General features: G+C 48.6%; 1 protein-coding gene across 1 annotated transcript; it reads left to right on the forward strand.

Moving 5' to 3' along the window:
* The first annotated feature begins 18,772 nt into the window (after nt 1-18,772).
* Nucleotides 18,773-20,770, forward strand: SST (somatostatin). Its single transcript, XM_030575784.1, has 2 exons — nt 18,773-19,004; nt 20,283-20,770. Exons 1-2 carry the CDS (start codon nt 18,867-18,869, stop codon nt 20,493-20,495), a joined length of 351 nt encoding a protein of 116 aa, XP_030431644.1. The 5' UTR covers nt 18,773-18,866; the 3' UTR covers nt 20,496-20,770.
* Nucleotides 20,771-21,054: the final 284 nt, after the last annotated feature.

Consider the following 21,054-nt stretch of genomic DNA (forward strand, 5'->3'; position numbering starts at 1 on the left):
ATGGGCTGAGAAATTCAACAGAATAGCTGCTGGCCCCATGTGATTTTTTGGTTGCTATTTTCGCTCTGGTGTGCAAGCAGCACTAGCTAGTAAAAGCCAGGTTCAATTTCGGTTCTGCTGGAAGCACTGCCCTCTGGGGAGGTAAAAGTCCAGTGTCTATCTGGAAAAGGACAATATTTGTGTGGAGGGGAAAACTAATTGCATCCATTTATAAATAATGCCAAGCGGCCCAAGTAATAGACCAAAACACTGCATTGTTCAAGAGCACTGTTTTGCTATGAGCTCCGCTGTTATCAGCTACACCCCACTCTGCTTTCCCTGCCTCTCAGCTCTCCACTCAGGCTGATGAAGCCTGGAGCGTATTTCGCACTAAGGAGAGCAGCTTAAGCATTATAAGTGCCGCTTAAGCATTATAAGTGTGGCTCGAAGGCCACTGGGCTTTTGCTGCTGGCCGCCCTGCTAGCGTCTGCTGCATTGGGCATCAATGAAAGTGAGCTGGGTCTGTAGCCTCTCCAGGAAATGAAGGATCCCTAGCATGGGGATGGGTTACGTGTTTGCACTGTCTGGGCTGCTGGCCAAAGGCGGTACAGTCCAACCAGTCTGGACCCTAGTGCAACATGATGAAAGAAACTCGCGTCCTCTGTTGATAAAACACTGGACAAGGCTCCTGTTTGTTAATTTAAGACCAGGGTTTCCAAACCTGGGTGTGTAAATAAAAACTGTTCAGCACCCATAAATTCCACAGACATCAATTTCACACAGCAACAGCTGATTTTTTTTAACAAAAAATACCTTTCTGACAAAGCAGGCATTTTCAGAAGTTAATTCCTGTTATGGTCAAAATTTGGGGAGGTTTCATCTAAAACTCCCCAAACCTGAAAAGTGTGTGTGTTTTCACATTTTGAACATCTCCGCCCAACATTTGTGTAAGTGCAGCAGGATCTGGCTCAGCATGTGGTGCTGAAATAAACTCACCAAACACTTTTAAAGGTAAAACAGAAGCAAAAATCACCTTGTTTGAAATTTAAGGACTGTTTACACATGAGAATTAACTTTACAACTTTCCAAATACATGGAAATTGACCTAAATATATTGATGGATTTGATAATTCCAACACCTGTATTTTATTTATTTTAGCAAATAAAAAATAGCTTCTTCAGGCTTTAAGGTGCAGAGTTTGTCTCTGAGTCATTGAGACCTCTGATAATATCATCTATGATTTATCACTATTCTGATTAATAATACCTAGCTTTTACATATCTCTTTTCACCAGTAGATCTTAAAGCACTTTACAAAGGAAGTCAGTATCATTCTCCCCATTTTACAGATGGGTAAATTGAGGCACATGTTACCAAAATATCGGGTCTGCCTAGTTGAGAGCCAATAACAGCCTAACAGGGATAAGGAAAAATGCTTTAGTCTGCAGAAGAAAGGAGAGCCTGTACCTTGGTACAAAAGACTTTGTTTTACACAAATTTCACAAACTTTTTATACACATTCAGACAAAGATCCTTGCGTGTTAACACTTGATTGGTAGTTGTTAAATTTTACACTCTGTTATTTGTTCAGTAAAAACTGGTTTGAAGCAAGCTTTTTTGCTTTGAGGCAGAAGAAAAGAGATAGTTCAAAAGTTCAGGCTACTGCGTCCGTGAGGCTTCTGCCCCCCCGCCCCCCCCCACTGGCCACTTGTAAGCTATTAAGGGGGGGGCAGCAGTAGCTTTCACACACACAATGGGGAAGTAACTTGCTCAAGGTCATCCAGCAGGCCAGACTATCACAAATTGTATCCAGGTAACCTATATTCTAGTCCCATGTTTCTATCCACTAGGCAACACTGCCTTAATATACAGAAGTTGTTTGACAATGATTTTGAAAGTCTCTGTTGCCTGGAGGTTAGCGAGAGATAAATATATATCATAATTCTGGGTACCATATAAGACCTTATATAAACAGATTACATAGAATAATAATGATGATGCATATGGGATAATTCAATTTTTATTTTAATAAATTTCCCATGAATTAATTGGAAGTCTTAAACACATACATCAGCTGCTGACAATTCCATGTACACAATTCAGTGTAACATGCCTTCACTGATGGAGGAACTTTATTACTATGCAGTGTGAAGTGTGATTTTTGGGAATGCTGTTGTAATCTGTCAAATTGCCACAAGGTGACAGTGTAGGACAAAGTTTGCATGTACTGCACAACAACTGTAGACAGAGCTTGAATGTGTTTTGTGTCTGTCTGTATGTGTGTATATATATATATACACACACACACACACACACACTGAGAGAGTGATTAGGTCCAGACTGTAGAAGAGGCCTGTACCTTTCAGGCGCAGGTATTCACAAATCATGAGCTTGCCCCCCCACTCCCCCAAGATAATGAGGTTGGTTTAAAAATCAGTAGACGTTAATACAATAAATTAGGGGTTCTGTTTCTTCACCTTCTGACAACAGAGTCTTTAGTGGGTTATGGTTTCAAACTTTTTTTCTGCAGCCATGTTGGCTGGCGACTGACTTGTTTTAAATGATGAAAGCTGAGCTTCGCTCGTAACCACTTAAAGGTGAGGCCTTTAAGAAAACCCCCAAATATCATAAGGCTTGTGATAGAAATCATGAAAGTTGGCAACACTGAAAATAGAGAAGTTTACGTGATTATTTACAGTGGAGAGATTTAAACATTCCCCTAGCAGGATAAGTAAGGCCACCCCAGATGTTAAAGGGCCCATCTCACCAGATGTTTCCACAGTTTGCTGGGATTAATATGATTTAACATACTGGGGGTAGTGTATGAGCTGGAAAAAGTCTTCCGTTCCATTTTTTTGTGACAAGAACAAGGAAACCTATATTTCCAAACCTTGTTACCATCTTCACTTGGAACCGTCTTTCCACTCAAGTAATATAGTTTGGCTTTTTCCACCCCTTTGGTCTCTGAATTATACTTTTTAGACAAGAAGACATTTTAATTAGAAAGGATTTGGAATCTCGGATGAATTGTTCCTGCCAAGATGCATTGGAGAAATAACACGTTGTCAATAGCATACTATAGAACATTGATTTTGTGAGACTCTGAACTCATAGGACCATCAATGACTATTAGCCAGGATGGGCAGGGATGGTGTCCCTAGCCTCTGTTTACCAGAAACTGGGAATGGGTGACAGGGGATGGATCACTTGATGATGACCTGTTCTGTTTGTTCCCTCTGGGACACCTGGCACTGGCCACGGTCAGCAGACAGGATACTGGGCTAGATGGACCTTTGGTCTGACCCAGTGTGGCCGTTCTTATGTTCTTATGTTTCCTTTCTTGAAATGCTGAGAGTCACTTGCATTTTTATTATCTCCTACCTTCTTAATTACGTTGGGATTGCTAAATAGAGAATTTTTAAAGCGAGGCAGTGTTGTCTAGTGGACAGCACATAGGCCTGCCACTCAGGAACTTTGTGCTCTAGTCCAGGCTCTTCTGCTTGGTGACCCTGGACAAGTCACTTAACCTCTCCGAGTTTCCAGTTTTTTCCAAATGGGGATAAAGAAAGTGCTTTGAGATCTACTATGGAAAAATGCTATGTCCTGAGGAGTAAACCTTCTGTTTAGTATTTGTACTGTGGTGGTAACTGGTAGCCCCAGTCAAGGGTCAGGTTCTATTGTGCTAAACACCCTGCACACACAATCAGTGAAGAAACGGCCCTGCCTCAGGGAGTCTACAATCTAAGTGTAAAGCCCGGGTGCAGAGGAATTTTATCTTGACACTATCCCTTTAAGACTCTCGTTTTCCTAGGGGGCGGCACATGTTAATTTCCCATTAATAAGTTATTGGCCGGAATATTTCAAATGACACTCTGGTAACCAAAAATAAATGGCTAGGAGTGCCCATGTGATCTAAATCATGCATTTGAGAGCAGGCTGGTTCTGTAGCCGGAGACTCCCCGAAGGGAACCCCTTCCATTCTTGTAGTAATTACACACATTGGCACACAGCTTGGGTTCATGCAGAGTCCATTCTGTGAACAGCCCTCTCCCAGGGATACACCAAATACCAGCCACAATGGGTTTTCTAGCTCTTTTTTGAGCTCGGCCTGCTCATTAGCTTTCAGGTATAACGAACCACTCCTCTAATGCCAGCATGCGTGTCTCCCCCGAGACACAGCTGCCCTACAGGAGGCTTGTTGTGTTTTAAAGGCAAGAGATGTGGTACTCCAGCTGGCTGCCTCTCTCCTCCCCAGAGCTGGCTGCATTTCAAAGGGGTTGTAAGCTTTCGTAACGAATCTGCGGCCACTTAGGAATTCATAGTTATCATCTTGCTGCACACTGGGGCTAATTGGAATTTCGTGGTGACAGCACTCATATTTTACATCTTCAGAAGCACCAGCTGCTGCCAGTTGAGCTGCAGGAGAATCTCCATTCACTGCTAGCAGTATAGGGTCTATGAGAAACAATTGAACAGTTCTGATTAGTGGGCAGCAATGCAGATACAACCTAGGGAGTTCATTACAGTAGATAGCCTGTGACACTTCATTTGAGATGAAAGGAAACAAACACATTCAAGGTCTGATCTTTGTCACATCCCCCCAACAAATGCACATGTGAACTGACACAAGAGGGGAGAGCAGTGAACTTTGCACAAGCTGAGTGGCCTGGTTAATAGCCCTGCTCCATCGGAGGTCACAACTAGAACCGGTTAAAAAAAAAATGTTTTCGGATTTTTTTCCCCCCTGATGTTTTGGTGTTTCTTTAATGTTGACATTTTAAGAGTTACAATCAGTTCTGTGGTGTGCGGGAAAAGTGTGTGTCAAGAGGGGATTTTTGCCAAAAAAAAAAAATTAAGAGTAATTGAAAATGTTCTTGTTCTTTATTTCATTTGTTTATTTTTGAAATTTCAAACTTCAAAATTTGGTCACAATTTTGAAGTTGGCACAATTTCAGGCACCAGAGAGAGGACCTGGCTCGCTCTGGGAGCATCCTAGCACTTCAGAGAAGTCCTGAGATCTATGGAATTTCCTGGGTAGAGATCCAGGCCCTAAGTTGGCAAACTCCATGCACCAGAGGGGAAGATGCAGCAGCCTCAGAGTTAACCACTCAATTTGGCTGTCGTGGGGCTTGCTTACAAGGTGAGGGCACAATCAGGCCATCTGTCCCTTCACACAGCACTGAAATGCAGCCACCTCTGGAGTGGAGCATGGCAGCAGTTCAACATATAACATACAATGACCTCCTGAGGTCTTTTTCAACCCTAATATTCTATGATTCTGTGAACACTGCCCAACTGAATTAAGACAGGATCCAGACTGACTCTGTGCACATTCAGGTTTAAGAAAGGCATTGAGCCTGGGTCATGCAGCTGAAAAACGCTGTTCATGTCCCTGCTGTGACAGCAGAGGGCAAACTTCCCCAGCCTGAGATCTACACTTGCGGCCACGACTGACTGGTTTCAATGATTAATTGCTCTAAGGATCAGCGGAATAACCTGAAAACCTGGGGGTGATCATGGGAACAGAAGCAAGAGGCTGTCACCTAGATTGTCTCCAAAACCACATGCCCAATGGCTGCAGAAATAACAGAATAAAACAGCAACCCAAAGAGAAATGTCCCTTCAGTTAACTCAGTTTCACTCCTTTAAAGAGCTGTAGCTTTACTCGGGCAAACCTTGCAGACAGTGTAAGGCTGTGTCCCTAAAGCCGGTGAAGCTTGCCAGCTGGATATCCTCCTGGTCATCTCCCTACACTCCACCCTTGAAAGCTGAGGCCTAGCAGGCATATCCGTGGAAAAGAGAAATGGGTAGCACTTCTCCACTCCAGCTACTCCCAGCTATGAGAATGGTTGATTCGAGGCATGAGAAGCCAGGTGTAAGTTACACCCTCGCGGAGGCTGCTCTAACTTACTCCAGCTCCTGGCTGCCCCAGAACATAGAATCTGTGCATGTGGCATAAAGCCAACTCTGTCATTCTCCCCCTTGCAACCCACCCTCACTCACTTGGGTCTTATGCCATGTACAGCTCTGCCGGGTGTGGGAATCGGATCTTTATGGTTAAATGGTGCCTTCACAGTCAAAACATCATAGAATCATAGAATATCAGGGTTGGAAGGAACCTCAGGAGGTATCAAGTCCAACCCCCGGCTCAAAGCAGGATCAACCCCAACTAAATCATCCCAGCCAGGGCTTTGTCAAGCCTGACCTTAAAAACCTCTAGGGAAGGAGATTCCACCACCTCCCCAGGTAACCCATTCCAGTGCTTCACCACCCTCCTAGTCCAAAAAGTTTTTCCTAATATCCAACCTAAACCTCCCCCACTGCAACTTGAGACCATTACTCCTTGTTCTGTCATCTGCTACCACTGAGAACAGTCTAGATCCATCCTCTTTGGAATCCCCTTTCAGGTAGTTGAAAACAGCTATCAAATCCCCCCTCATTCTTCTCTTCTGCAGACTAAACAATCCCAGTTCCCTCAGCCTCTCCTCATAAGTCATGTGCTCCAGCCCCCTAGTCATTTTTGTTGCCCTCCGCTGGACTCTTTCAAATTTTTCCACATCTGTCTTGTAGTGTGGGCCCCAAAACTGGACACAGTACTCCCGATGAGGCCTCACCAATGTTGAATAGAGGGGAATGATCACATCCCTCAATCTGCTGGCAAAGCCCCTACTTATACAGCCCAAAATACCGTTAGCCTTCTTGGCAGCAAGGGCACACTGCTGACTCATATCCAGGTTCTTGTCCACTGTAACCCCTAGGTCCTTTTCTGCAGAACTGCTTCCTAGCCATTCAGTCCCTAGTCTGTAATAGTGACTGGGATTCTGCCTTCCTAAGTGTCCTTCTTGTTACTCTTAACATCCCTTGCTAGCTGCAACTCCAAGTGTGATTTGGCCTTCCTGATTTCACTCCTGCATGCCTGAGCAATATTTTTATACTCCTCCCTGGTCATTTGTCCAATCTTCCACTTCCTGTAAGCTTCTTTTTTGTTTAAGATCAGCAAGGATTTCACTGTTAAGCCAAGCTGGTCTCCTGCCGTATTTACTATTCTTTCTACACATCGGGATGTTTTTTTCCTGCAACCTCAATAAGGATTCTTTAAAATACAGCCAGCTCTCCTGAACTCCTTTCCCCCTCATGTTATTCTCCCAGGGGATCCTGCCCATCAGTTCCCTGAGGAAATCAAAGTCTGCTTTTCTGAAGTCCAGGGTCCGTATTCTGCTGCTCTCCTTTCTTCCTTGTGTCAGGATCCTGAACTCGGCCATCTCATGATCACTGCCTCCCAGGTTCCCATCCACTTTTGCTTCCCCTACCAATTCTTCCCGGTTTGTGAGAAGCAGGTCTAGAAGAGCTCTGCCTCTAGCTGGTTCCTCCAGCACCTGCATCAGGAAATTGTCCCCTACACTTTCCAAAAACTTTCTGGATTGTCTGTGCACTGCTGTATTGCTCTCCCAGCAGATATCAGGGTGATTAAAGTCTCCCAGGAGAACCAGGGCCTGCAATCTAGTAACTTCTGCTAGTTGCTGGAAGAAAACCTCGTCCACCTCATCCCCCTGGTCTGGTGGTCTATAGCAGACTCCCACCACGACATCATCCTTGTTGCTCACACTTCTGAACTTAATCCAGAGACTCTCAGGTTTTTCTGCAGTTCCGTACCGGAGCTCTGAGCAGTCATACTGCTCTCTTACATACAGTGCAACTCCTCCACCTTTTCTGCCCTGCCTGTCCTTCCTGAACAGTTTATATCCATCCATGCCAGTACTCCAGTCATGTGAGTTATCCCACCAAGTCTCTGTTATTCCAATTACATCATAGTTCCTTGACTGTGCCAGAACTTCCAGTTCTCCCTGCTTGTTTCCCATGCTTCTTGCATTTGTGTATAGGCACTTAAGATAACTCGCTGATTGTCCCGCTTTCTCGGTCTGAGACAGGAGTCCTCCCGTCTTGCACTCTCCTGCCTGTGCTTCCTCCCAGTATCCCATTTCCCCACTTACCTCAGGGCTTTGGTCTCCTTTCCCCGATGAACCTAGTTTAAAGCCCTCCTCACTAGGTTAGCCACTGACTGCAGCAGAGCTGGGCATGGGGCAGGGAGGGGCTGCCGGCAGAATCTGGACTGGTTTGTTTTGCATTCATTTGTGAACTCCTGTCTCTGTGCTGCTTATCTTTACACCCCAACTAATTATCGGCAGGAACTTCCCCCTGGGAATTTATGAATGATGGGGAGTAGCAGCAGAGCCGTCCTTAGGCATAGGCAGAATAGGCAACGGCTAGGGCCCCACACTGCCTGGGGGCACCACTCTGCAGGCAGCCCAGACAGTGTAGAAGCAGGGCTGCTGGGTCCTAGAGAGAGCCGAATGCAGCACAGTCTGAGGGACGGGATTGGCTGCTGGGGTCTCTGGGAAGGGGAGGGGGTAGGGGTTGGGAAAGGAGCTCACCTGTGAGTGTGACTCTTTCCCCCCCCCCGGCTGAGGTCAGGTGACGCAGGCTCTGTGGCTCTGGAACCAGTATCCTTTGTTGTCTCCCATAACATCCATTCTTCTCCCTCCGCCCCACGGAGCACCCCCTCCTTTCTCTCTCCTCCCCAGGAGCACCCCCCTCTCTCTCCTCCCTCCCCTCCGTCAGGGCTAGGTTGGGTGAAATGCTGGGGGGGAGGCGAGGCTGGCTGCTTGCTGAGGAATGAAAGTGAAAGTAACTCACTTCCTGGGCAGGCAGCCAGAATTGGAATGTCACACAGGGTTTGGATGGGGTTAGCCAGATGTGTGACAAATCGGGATTGGGGTAGGGTGAGCAGATATCCCTATTTTATAGGGACAGTCCCAATTTTGGGGTCTTTTTCTTATATAGGCTCCTTTTACCCCCCCCCCCCCATCCCTGTCCTGATTTTACACACTTTCTGTCTGGTCACTCTAGGTGGGAGTAGTTGGTGCCTATATAAGACAAAGCCCCAAATATCGGGACTGGCCCTATAAAATCAGGACATCTGGATCTGGCCACCCTAGCTGGGGAGCGCCTCTCCCCCGGGCTGGCAGCTGCCAGCTATCCATCTCATCCGGGGGGAGCTGCATAAGGGAGGATGAGTTGCTGTGGCTCCATGGGTGCCCTGTCCCTGAGATCAGATGCTGTGCTAACTTCACCATGGTCCATAAGGCTGGTGGTGGTGCCCATTGGTGTGTGATTGGACCTGAGGGTTTGCTGCTGCTGTTGCCACTCTGCACCCCAAGAGGTGGATTTTGGGGTCTTGCAGTTTTCCACCTATCTCCTCCTCTACTGCAGCTGTTGGACCAGCGGGCTGGGGGGTGAGCCAAGCATGAAAGCAGTACTGTGTTGCCATTTAGATTGTCATTTAATAACCTTTGTTTGCCAAAAATTCTTGCTAACAATCCTGAATCCAATTTCAATATTATTTAAAAAAAATCAATATCTTAGCCAAAAACAGAAAATTAAGTTGTTGACAATTATTAGTGACAGGTTTGGTTTGAGGCAGGGAGTGGGCCAGTTTTCATCAGAGAAACAAAAAATGTTGACTGACTTTCCTATAGCCTGTTACTCCTGATAAGAGCCCAACAACTGTAATATGCTCATCTCCTTACTAGTGTATAAAGCAGGGGTTGGCAACCTACGGCACACGTGTCAAAGGTGGCAGGTGAGCTGATTTTTGATGGTATGCAGCAGCAGGCTGAGCGGCTCAGCCCATCACTGCTCTGGGGTTCCGGCTGCTGCCCTGTTGCCAGCTGGGATACCAGCCATCGGCCCCACTCAGCACCTGCTGCTGGCCTGGGGACCCCCAAGGAACCCCAGGCTGGCAGTGGGCTGAGCAGGCCAGCCGAACCACTCAACCTGCTGTCAGCCTGGGGTTCCATTCACTCAGCCGGCAGCGGGCTGAGTGGGCTGGTGGCGGGCTGAGCAGGGCCGATGGGGGGTTGAGTGGCTCAGTCTGCTGCCAGTCTGGGGTGCCAGCAGCACTCAGCCTACTGCTACTCCGGGGTTCCGGCTGCCGGCCCCTTGCCAGTCAGGAGCTCAGCCGCCAGCCCCACTCTGCCTCCTGCCAGCCTGGGTGAGCAGAATCCCAGGCTGGTAGCCGGCTGAGGGGGGGTTGGCGGCCGGGATCCTGGCTGGCAGGAGTTGGTGGTCAGAACCCCAGATCAGCAGCTGGCTGAGCAGGGCCTGGGATCCTTGTCTAGGGTTCCAGCCACCAGCCCACTGCCGGTTTGGGGTTTCATTTACTCAGCTGGCAGTGACCTGAGCAGGACCAGTGGCCAAGACCTCAGATAATAACAATAGTTTATTTATATAATATAGACATAGAGAGAAACCTTCTACAAACATTAAAATGTATTACTGGCACGAGAAACCTTAAATTACAGTGAACTTGGCACACCACTTCTGAAAGGTTGCCGACCCCTGGTATAGAGTGACCATATGTTGTACTAAGATTCTCCAGCTTTTTTTTTTCCCTGTGAGTCAGTATAACTTTTGCCAGCCCAGAAGTTGGGCAGCCAATGTTTTACGTTTTCACAATGTTTTCTCCAACTTTCATAAAGTAAATACATAGTTAATATGAGTTAAAAAGGCCAGGGACACTTCTTTGTGAAGAATCTGTACAACAGATCATGCCCATAGACGATCCAGAAAAGAAATTTGAGGTTGAATTTTTTAATGTTGCGATGGATGAAGCAGTATCTGCTGTTGATGAAAGGTTTAATACCTTGCAAGTACACCATGAACAGTTTGGATTTTTGTATGACATAACTAAATTCAACGAAATAGGAAAACAAGAGCAACTAATGACAAAGTGCAAGAACCTAGAGAGCCTCCTGAAGCACGGTGATAGTTTTGATTTAAATGGACTTGAACTGTACGAAGAATTGAGTACACTGTCATCAATGTTGCCACATGCAAAATCGGTGATGGACATTGTACAGTTTATTCATACCCGCAAACTTGTTGACATATATCCTAATGTGTACATTGCCACTCGTATTCTACTGACAATTCCTTTAACAGTAGCGTCAGGAGAACGGAGTTTCTCAAAACTAAAGCTCATTAAAAACTATCTCCGCTCTACAATGAGTCAGGAACGCTTAACTGGTCAAGCTATTCTTGCAATCGAACAAGACACGACTTTGTCTTTGTCATACGATGACATTATTACTGATTTTGCAGCCAAAAAAGCCAGAAAGATTGCTTTTAATTAAAAACAAATCTTTGTTTCAATACCTCTTCATATAAATTTCCAATAAAATTTTGATAAATTAAAAAAAAATTGCATCATTCTGTCATCAGAATTTTTTCTATAGTGCTGCTTCTTTAGTGCTAGTCCATCAGCATTACAGTGTGATTAATTAAGTTAAACTGGTTTTAATAACATGAATGTGGCAAGTTTTCCAATACTGTAAGTTTATGTTTGTGTTGCTAAGAGCAGATCAGGCACAGGGGCACCAGTTTAATAATCTCGCCTAGGGCACCATAAATCCTAAGGCCGGCCCTGAGTAGCAGAGGGTGCTGGGAGTTGAGTGGTGAAGACGTACCCACCTTGGACACCACAAGCCCCCTGCACAGACAAGATAAGGAGTCTTGCTGTCAGTCAGGTCACCGTGAGCACAGGAATCATGGGCAACTGGACCGAGATTCAGCACGTGCCTTTAAACAGACACTAAGAGCTCATTCTCAAGGCACTGACTTTAATGGGAGTTGTGTGACTAAGGCCTGATGCACGATTCGGGAAGCGGAGGGACAAGCACGTCATTATGAGAACAAGGGAGCAATAGATCGACTCCCACTCTGACGAACAGCAGGAGAATCAAAGTCCCTTCTGAACTGTGATTGCAGAGGGATGGGAACCCGGGAAGACCTGACTGACACGAACATTCATCGTAATGCTCTAATGTGGACTGGGAACAGAACCACTACAGATAAAGAATCACCTCTCTTGTTTTCTAGGAATGAGGCTTTTAACTGCTAGATTGCAGGGAATCGCTTCCAGGCCATGTTCAGGTGGAACACACCTGTTAAGCTGCTGAATGCAACAATGTATTGGGAGTGGAATTTACCCTTGGTCAAACAGCAGTACAAGGCCCAAGCAATGGTGAACCCCTCAACATAGGGCTTAGGTGGGACGTAAGGGAGGCACCAGCTCCCTGCACTAGGATGAATTTATGATCATTGCCACTGGATGATGTGGGGTTGTCTTTAGGGTGCCGACAGTGTGTTCAGCATTTGGACAGAACATAGAGAAAGATGAAGAACCGACCTTTTAGGGGCCTGATTTTGACGTTGCACCAGTTTGACACCAGTTTGACTCCACTGATGTCAATGGAGCCACTCCTAATTTCCACCAGTGCAAGTGAGAGCAGAATCAGGGCCTGTGCTAAGCAGGCAGGAGACATGGAAGATTGGGGGAATCTGTTGAACCGCTTCATATTGAACTGTGCCCCAGGTGCACCAGAAGCACTTTACACTTCTTTTCCTTCCTTCCCCAATGCTGGGGGCATGCTGGGTGTTGAAATGCAAGTTAGAGCAGCCTCAGGGTTGTCGTAAGTTGTGTTGCAACCGCAACCAGCCAGAATTAGTAGAGTGCCCCTTCCCCTTAGCCCACCCTGGAAAGCTCCCTGTGCTGGGGGAACCCTCAGCGAATGTTTTAAGGCTGCTTTAGTTCCCTTTGTACAAAGGACACTTGAGGGACCAAGGAGATACCCCTTTGTTTCCATCTCTCCATTCCCACCCCCCATATTTTCCAGCTGGAAGACTCCTATGTACAGTGCTGGCAAGTTACCTTGCATTTTGAATTCAAAGTCAACGTAATCAGCTCTTTGATTCCTGAACCAAACATCAGTGAGGAAGAGGTGAAGGGTGTGGGAGGGTAGGGACTCCAGTGAGCTTCCGGAGGCCCCTGCAGAGCTTCCCATCAGTCAGGACAATGAAATAACAACACTTCCCCAACCCCTTCCTGCTACATCATCTGCTTTGCTACTCAGCTAGTCCAGACTTGGAAACATCACCTCCTGGCTGGAAAACTGAGGGCCCAGACTCCTGGGTTACATTGCTTGCTCTACAAAGGAGTATGGCCTAGTGATTAGAGCAGAAGGCTGGCTGGCAGGACTTCTGAATCCTATTCCTGATTCAGGGGGGGCAATGTGTTCTAGAGGATAAATCAAAGGACGGGGTCCAGGCACAAGGGATCTGCACTGGCTTCATTGGGAATTGGATTCTGCTGCAGAGGAAGAACAATAGGATACTATAAGGGAGTTCAGACATCTCCTGCCTACCTGGGTGTGTAAATTATACCAGGTTGTCATAAACAGAGTGTTAAGGGTTAATGTCTGTTATACCTGTAAAGGGTTACAAGCAGGAAACTGAGCACCTGATAAGAAGACCAATCAGAAGACAAGATACTTTTAAATTTGGGTGGAGGGAAGTTTGGGTGTGAGTTCTTTGTTCTTTGTTCTTCTCTTGGAGGGTCTGAAAGAGACCAGACATTACTACAGGCTCTGTAAGTTTCTTTTCAAATAGAAGGTAAAAACCAGGCGGTTTAGGATTCTGGGAGGGGGAAAGGCTTATTTCTCCTTGTTTTAAGAACCCAAGGGATCAGGGGGTTCTTGGGGTCCCCAGGGAAGGTTTTGGGGGGCCCAGAGGGTATCAGGCCCTGGAAAATTCCTGATTGGTGGCAGCATATCAGACCTAAGCTGGTAATTAAGCTTAGGGAAACTCATGCTAGTACCCATATTTTGGATGCTAAGGTCCAGAACTGGGAAGGAATGCTAGGACACAGGTGTTAGACTTAGTTAGGCACTCTAGACTCACATTCATTCATGAACCTATTGCTTACATTCCCATAAACACCACAGCAGATATGGTCCGGGGAGCCAAAGAGATTAAAACCGTGGCTGATAGATCTGGAAGTAGATGGAAAAGCAACTGACAAGAGGGTGTAAGAAAGTTTAAGTTGAAAAATGGGGGTGGCCTGCAGTGTAACCCTGGGCAAGTCACGTCACCACCCTGTGCCTCAGTTTCCCCATCTGTAAAATGAGGTGAATGAGCCTTATCTCATGGGACACTATTCATCCGTTATCAAAATCAGCTGTGATCTTCAGCTGAAAGCAAATCATTGATCCCGATGCAGCTCCCAGGAATACAAGGCACAAGATTGCTTGGAACTTTGCCCCTCACCACAGCTGAGTAGATCTTAGTTCTGTGCCAATAGTGATAGTAGGGATAGACCCTGCGGTCCTTCCTTTGGCCAGACTTGCACGGAGGGAGGGCATCCCCTGGGACACTGCAGATGGGCCCTGAGCCAACAAAACACTTAAGCACAAGTAACTTTAAGCACGTGAGAAGTCCCATTGACTTCCAGGGATGAAGCGCGTGTTTAATGTCCCACATACTTTGCTTTGCTCGCTCAGGCCCTTCGTGAGAAGGACGATGCCGAGTTGTGGATTCCAAATCTGTAGAGGGGCGGGGGGAACCCTTTGGACAATGCATGGAGATTTTGCTCTTTTTGACGAGGCAAGCTGAGAAATCCACAATTAACTCATATTTTCCCAGCACAAATGATTCATGCAAATAGCTTCATCATTATCTAAACAACTGTCTTTATCTCTAAGAACCCATTCTGCAATGCTCACCCATTCACACACAGAACAGAGGTTCATTTCCTGTCTGGTAACTGCACCCTCATCAAGCCTATGAAACTCACCAGCTGGAAGGCAGGGCTAGATCAAACAGCCTTCTGTACAGTTCTAAGGACCAGGTTTTCTTAGATACTAATGAAGTGATGACGATGCTTTAGACCAGCTAAGATCTGGTCCTGTGTCAGGACACGTTAGAGGTGATGCCAGACAAATCACAGATAAGTCACAGACTAGAAACATTTTGTGGCACTTTCTCCAGCATTCCAGATCACTCTTGTGGCTACTTCCCCAGAGCCTTCCAGCTGCTAGTGCCCCACAGAAACTCATCAGATCATCAGACAAAGGTAGCAGGGACATTGTATCAGGGATGCTGAAAGTGACAGAGGGAATATTTAATGAGAAATAGGTGCCAGCTTATCAAATAAACTGAGCCAAAAGTACTAATCTGCTATTACATCCAGCAGAGGCTGAAGGAACTGGGCTTGTTTAGTCTGCAGAAGAGAAGAATGAGGAGGGGTTGACAGCAGCCTTCAACTCCCTGAAGGGGGGTTTCAAAGAGGATGGATCTAGACTGTTCTCAGTGGTGGCAGATGACAGAATAAGGAGCAATGGTCTCAAGTCGCAGTGAGGGAGGTTTAGGTTGGATATTAGGAAAAACTTGTTCACTAGGAGGGTGGTGAAGCACTGGAATGGGTTACCTAGGGAGGTGGTGGAATCTCCTTCCTTAGAGGTTTTTAAGGTCAGGCTTGACAAAGCCCTGGCTGGGATGATTTAGTTGGTGTTGGTCCTGCTTTGAGCAGGAGGTGGGACTAGATGACCTTCCGAGGTCCCTTCCAACCCTGATATTCTATAGTTCTATGATCGAGGTTCCTGATAATCAGGATAAGATAGGATAGGAGATAGACAGACAGACCGGGATGTAGGGATGGATGGATGGATAGACAGATTTATCTTCTGATGTTATAAATGGGTCACATCTAAATACCCTTGGCACAGGTGAAATCCACCGTTGACTTCAGTGAGAGGTTGTCCTTAACCCAGGATTATTAATTATTGATTCTAGGATAATTTCTACTGTGTGGAGTGATTTATGACAAACATGAATAACAGTGAAACAAAACACGAATTAAGCATCAATGCTCTTTTTCAGTGCTCCTAACTAGCGCCCCCCCTTACAAACAGACGCTTTTGCATATTCCAGCTGTTGAAAGAACAGGGCAGAACTCTGCCACCTGCATCAGGACCAGATGCATGGCACTGAAGCTAATTACCAACAGGGAAGCGACCAGGGTTGCCAGGTTTGGTTGGCCACATTCCGGGAGGTTTCATCCCAAGGCATAATCGTTCATAGAAGATCGATCTTTGATTCCTGGAGACTCCAGGAACACTACGTCGGGTTGCCAAGCCGCCAGGAGTGTTCCTGGAGTCTCCAGGAATCAAAGATCGATCTTCTATGAACGATTATGCCGTGGGATGAAACCTCCCGGAATGTGGCCAACCAAACCTGGCAACCCTGGATCGATACCAGCTGGATCGCTTGTGGGGCCTGCCTAGGGCCCAGCGCAGAGAGCCTGGTCTGAGCCAAGGCGGCTCCACGTCGGGTCAGATTCCTCCCTGCTGTGTCTCAGTGGGGTGGGGTTCTAGCGGGGGTGGGTTTGGCCCACGATCCAGGCTGGAGAAGGCGGGACTCCGGGGGGCGTTGGCGCTAATCCCTCGGACGCACAGTCTGAGCAGTGGCGACCCGGGCCCCATCCAGAGCAGTTGCACCCGGCTGGGACGGGAACAGCCCCATGACGGCTCTGCAAAGAGGACCGCTCGCCTCCGGCTCCGTGGCACTGAAACTCCCAAATTTCCCCTGCATGTACTACCCAGCAGGAGCCCCCGCCCCGAGTTTAATGTTGCCAGGAGGGGAATTCAAATCCTGCGCCGCTAACCCTCCTGTATCCCCCGCAAAGAAAGAATCTCAGAGGGACGCGTCCAGGTCCAGAAGGGATGTGAACTCCATCGGGAGAGATGAGGCCAATGCACCATGAGCAAAGAGTGTCTTTGAAAGCTCAGTGTGTGCATTTTACCCCCTGGGTGGGCTCATCATCACCCCCCCCCGCCCCCAGACATTTGCATTATAGTTGCGTGGTGCTGGGTCTGTCTGAGCTGGAAGCTGACGCTCTTCTCTCAGGAAAGAGAAGTCTCCTGTTTAGCAAACATCCACTGGGTATATACCCCGCGCCGATTCGTGTAGCGCTGGGGAAAGCGGTGCATCCGACGGGCTGCTGAAGGCTGATCTCAACGTGTTTAATTAAAGATGCAAATCCAAGCCCGGTCCCGAAGCAGATATAAATACACAGACCCAAGTCTGCGCGGTACTGGAAGTCCAGGAAGGGAAACGCACGTACCAATCGACGTATGTTACAGCGAGACAGAAGGATCTCGAAAGGAACGGAACAGGGCTGGTGAAACCCACTAATGAAACATCGATGGGGGGAGGACTAATGTCATGGCCGAGAGGGCTCATTGAACCAGGAGAGAGCCAGAGGCTGCAAAGGTGGGGAACGCCCAGTCGCTCTAGGGAACCTGATGCCAATAAAAGGAATTTAAACCCCAATTCCTTCTTTGCCTAGTTCGTCCTCTAACGCGGAGCAAGCCGAGCCTTGTCTCCTGGGATGTGTCACATTTGGGGCAGTTTCCTCATAACAAAGACCCCAAATCATTGCAGCCTGGTACAGTTCTTTACACTATGAGAATCGGGGTGAATATTTCACACCCCGTGGGCTCTGTGGGTGGGCACAATTGTAACAACAAAAGCGAACTTTTGCTTCTGTTCAGCCCGTTAAAGAGAAATCTGAACAAATCGGTGTATTTCCTCTAAGCGTGCTCCGGTTCACTGCTGAAAACAGCTGCAGCTCCCAGAGGTGAAATCTGCCCCGATTTTACAATGGCGAATACAAGGCATTATGAAGACCCTTCCTATCATACAGCCATCAAGCTCAGGGACAAAACCATTTCCCTGGGGATGAATAGCCTTTTCAAACAAACTGGTGCTGTTGGTTTCACCAAGTTTTCTCCCTCAGCTAGTTGCAATTGGGTCTAATATTTCATAGCACCTTCGGGGCTGAACAGATTAATTGAAGGTAGGTTTTAAAAGGTGGAAATAAGCGTAGCGCCTTTTGGGAAAAAAAAGAGGCACCTGAAATGTGGCACAAACGAATAGCCAGACTGACAGGCAGACAGAGGCGGTGTGAGTGGAGAGGTTTGAGAGTTACACTGTATATGTGCGATATTTTACTTTTAAATTCATCTCCTTTTCATATGAGCGCCGTTCTGCTCAAAAGAGCCTTCTTTTGCAGCAGGGCTTTCGCGTCTCATGGAGCTCGTTTGCGTTAAGTAGCCAGATGCACCGGTGCTGGAAGGAGAGGGGCTGCCGCAGCCTCTGGCTTGAAGTGGTTTCCGTTACACACAGGGTTTACAATTTGGTTCCTAGGCTCTCTGAACCCTCCCACCCCAGCACACGCACACACACACACTAAATTGTTCCAGGACCCCTGACAAGGTGGTCCAACAATCCAATAGGGAGCACAGAGAAAAAACCTTTGACAAGTTCAGTGAGAATGAGCCTGTGAGATGCGCTGGGTTGATTCATGGGCCAAGCGACTGTGAAAACAAGCCATCGGCTGGATGTTCAAAAGCCACACCAGCGCGGGGCCTGACTCCAGACACAACTTCGCCTCTAAAATGGAACGGACGCATGGAGCGTCTCAGTAAGTTTGCTAGTTCTCCCTCCCTGAGTCTTCCCAATGGATTAATGAAACTTCCCAAAGAGCATTAGCGAGCCCCCGAGAAGGAATCAAGAGAGCCTCCCCTCCCCCATGGATCTTCCCCCAGAGTTACTTTGGAGACGCAGCTGTTCCTTGGGAAAGCCCCCCCCCTCCACCTTCCCCCGCCCCAGCCCCCGGTACAACGAGGGACGCTCCGAACCAGTTTGGCAGAGGGAAGGAAGCGCGTCTGCCCTCTGGGATTAGTAAACCCCCCCTTCGCCTCGTGTCAGCGCCAGCACCTGGGGTGATTGATCTGCGCGCCTAATGGTGCGTAAAAGTGGTGGTTACATTTGGCGAGGGGGGCGCCTCCGCCTTGACGTCAGGAGCTGGGTTTAAAAAGGGGGTCGGGCGCGGAGGAGATCCCAGAAGCAGCCACTGCCTGAGAAGTGGAGGCACCGAGCGGCACCCCGGCCCCCGTTCGTTGTCTGACTTGCTGGCGCAGATCGGAAAGATGCTGTCCTGCCGTCTCCAGTGCGCCCTAGCCCTGCTCTCCGTGGCCTTGGCGGTGAGCAGCGTCTCCGCGGCGCCCTCGGACCCGAGACTCCGGCAGTTCCTGCAGAAGTCACTGGCTGCGGCAGCGGGCAAACAGGTAAGTCCCTCCCGCACCTTCTCCCGGAGTGAGCCGCAGGGATCCGAGCGAGCTGCCGGCAGCCCGGGGCCGTTTGCCGTTTGGTACCAAGTTCTCTCCCGGCCGGGTCGGGCATGGCTCTGCAGCGCGTTGGCTTTGGCTGCTGCCGTGGCGGGGCGAGTTTCTCGGGGGCAGCAGACCCGTGCAGAGGTGCAGCTCACCTGCACGGAAGCGAGCTTCACGGGCCCCGCAGGGGAGGGTTTTCCAGGGCTCCTTTCACACGAAACCAGCCAGCAGGAGCGCGGGGGGGTCAACATGCGCCCGCCTGCACTTTCCAAACGGAGCTCTGCGACGGAATCTAGCGCGGAGGGGGGACAATCCATCCAGCTGTGCCCAGAGCTCCCGCCAGATGGGTCGCAGCCCTGGGAGCGGATGGGCCAGCGTCGTACCGAAGGAACAGTTCCGAGGCTGTTTCGGAACAGTTGCATGGGGCAACTCTGGGCTAGCGTTCCCATTAGGCGTATAAAAGGAACGCGGGGCTAATGTGGCCCTGTCAAGAAAGCGATAAAGCCTCCAGCCAGAACAGGGGAGAACTCTCCAGGGTGCTAGGGAGAAACCAGGGGGAAGGGGTCGCTCCCAGGCGGTGGTGGGATTTCTCCAGGGTGCTGAAACCAGCCCCCTTGCCAAAGCTTCCAGCTCCGCTCGGGGGTTCCAGGCGGACTCCAGCTAGCCAAGGCGCACAGGGGGGGCTGTAGAGGCTGGATTTGTGTGTTAGCTTCCAGGGAACAACGAGCTAGCGGGTAGGTCCCACGAGGACCAGGTGTCTCCGGGTGCATCTCCCTCGATCCACCGCTTTCTATGCGTGTCTGGAGAGAGACTTGACAGATCATCGCTGTGTTTGAAATCCGCCGGCTTTGACCAGCGCTGTTCTAAGCATCCCTCCCATCCCAAATTGCGAGGTTACAAAGCAGAGGAAGCCCAGCCCGTCCCGGGGCTTTGATGGATTAGAGGAGAATTCATGGAGAATGGGGGTGGGGGTTCTTTTCAAACTTCTGTACCCGTGGAACACGCCCCTGCTCTACACTGGGTGTCTCTGCTGCGGGGCGCTGGGTTGAAGCTCTCCTAGCTCGGGCTGGGTTGACATATAAACCTTTGCAGCTGCCCAGGTGGGTTGGAGCTGGCTTTGCAGAGATGGGCCTTGCACTCTGTGATGCTCTGGGGGTGGCAGAAATGCCGCTAGGCAGATAACCGAGCTGCGCCCAGCTTTTCACGGTCTCTCTGTCTCCCTCCCCACCCCAGGAACTGGCGAAGTACTTTTTGGCAGAATTGCTCTCAGAACCCAACCAGCCGGAAAATGAAGCCCTGGAGCCCGAGGACCTGTCCCGAGGCGCAGAGCAGGATGAAGTGAGACTGGAGTTGGAGCGATCGGCTAACCCCAACCCCGCCTTGGCGCCCCGAGAACGCAAAGCCGGCTGCAAGAATTTCTTCTGGAAAACATTCACATCCTGTTAGCTTTGGGAGCCGGCCGCCGCCCCTGTTCCCCCCATCCCGAGCAAGACCTTCACGACAGGAGCCGAAGACTGTAAATAGACCATCCACGGTTATGGTGAAATTTAAACAACCACCGAAATAATTGCGTTGATTGCCACTTGTTTTAATAAAACTTTCCGTTCGATTGTACCTGCGTTGTGATTTCTGACCAGTTCTTTCCGACAGGCGCTCTGCAGTCCTCCCACATGTACCAGTTTTAGTTCGTTGTCGCAATAAAGTTTAAGTTTCAAACGGTGCCGCTTAGAGTTGTTGGTTTACTGAAAAAATAAAAAATAAACACACAAAGTCGCCTCTTTGAGATCGGCTTTCCCGTTCTCATTCCCTCCCGCGGAGGGCAGCCACGGTACAGCAAAACCCTGCTACAACACAGCCCTTCAAACAATGGGTCTTTTGCTTTACTCTCTACGTGGCGGACAGAGACAGGTAGCTATCTTCCAGAACGGAGCGTGAGTTGAATTTCGCACTGCAAAACATATCGGTTGACATTTCAAAGCAGCCTAGGGGATTTGGACACCTGTCC

This window comes from Gopherus evgoodei, chromosome 9 (genome assembly GCF_007399415.2).
Source record: "Gopherus evgoodei ecotype Sinaloan lineage chromosome 9, rGopEvg1_v1.p, whole genome shotgun sequence".
In the NCBI taxonomy this organism is placed as follows: Eukaryota; Metazoa; Chordata; order Testudines; family Testudinidae; genus Gopherus; species Gopherus evgoodei.

What these genes read in the sequence shown, in the direction of transcription:
- SST (XM_030575784.1), top strand. Translation starts at nt 18,867, where the DNA reads ATGCTGTCCTGCCGTCTCCAGTGCGCCCTAGCCCTGCTCTCCGTGGCC. An exon ending in CTGCGGCAGCGGGCAAACAG is followed by an intron (nt 19,005 to 20,282) that starts GTAAGTCCCTCC and finishes TCCCCACCCCAG; the next exon opens with GAACTGGCGAAGTACTTTTT.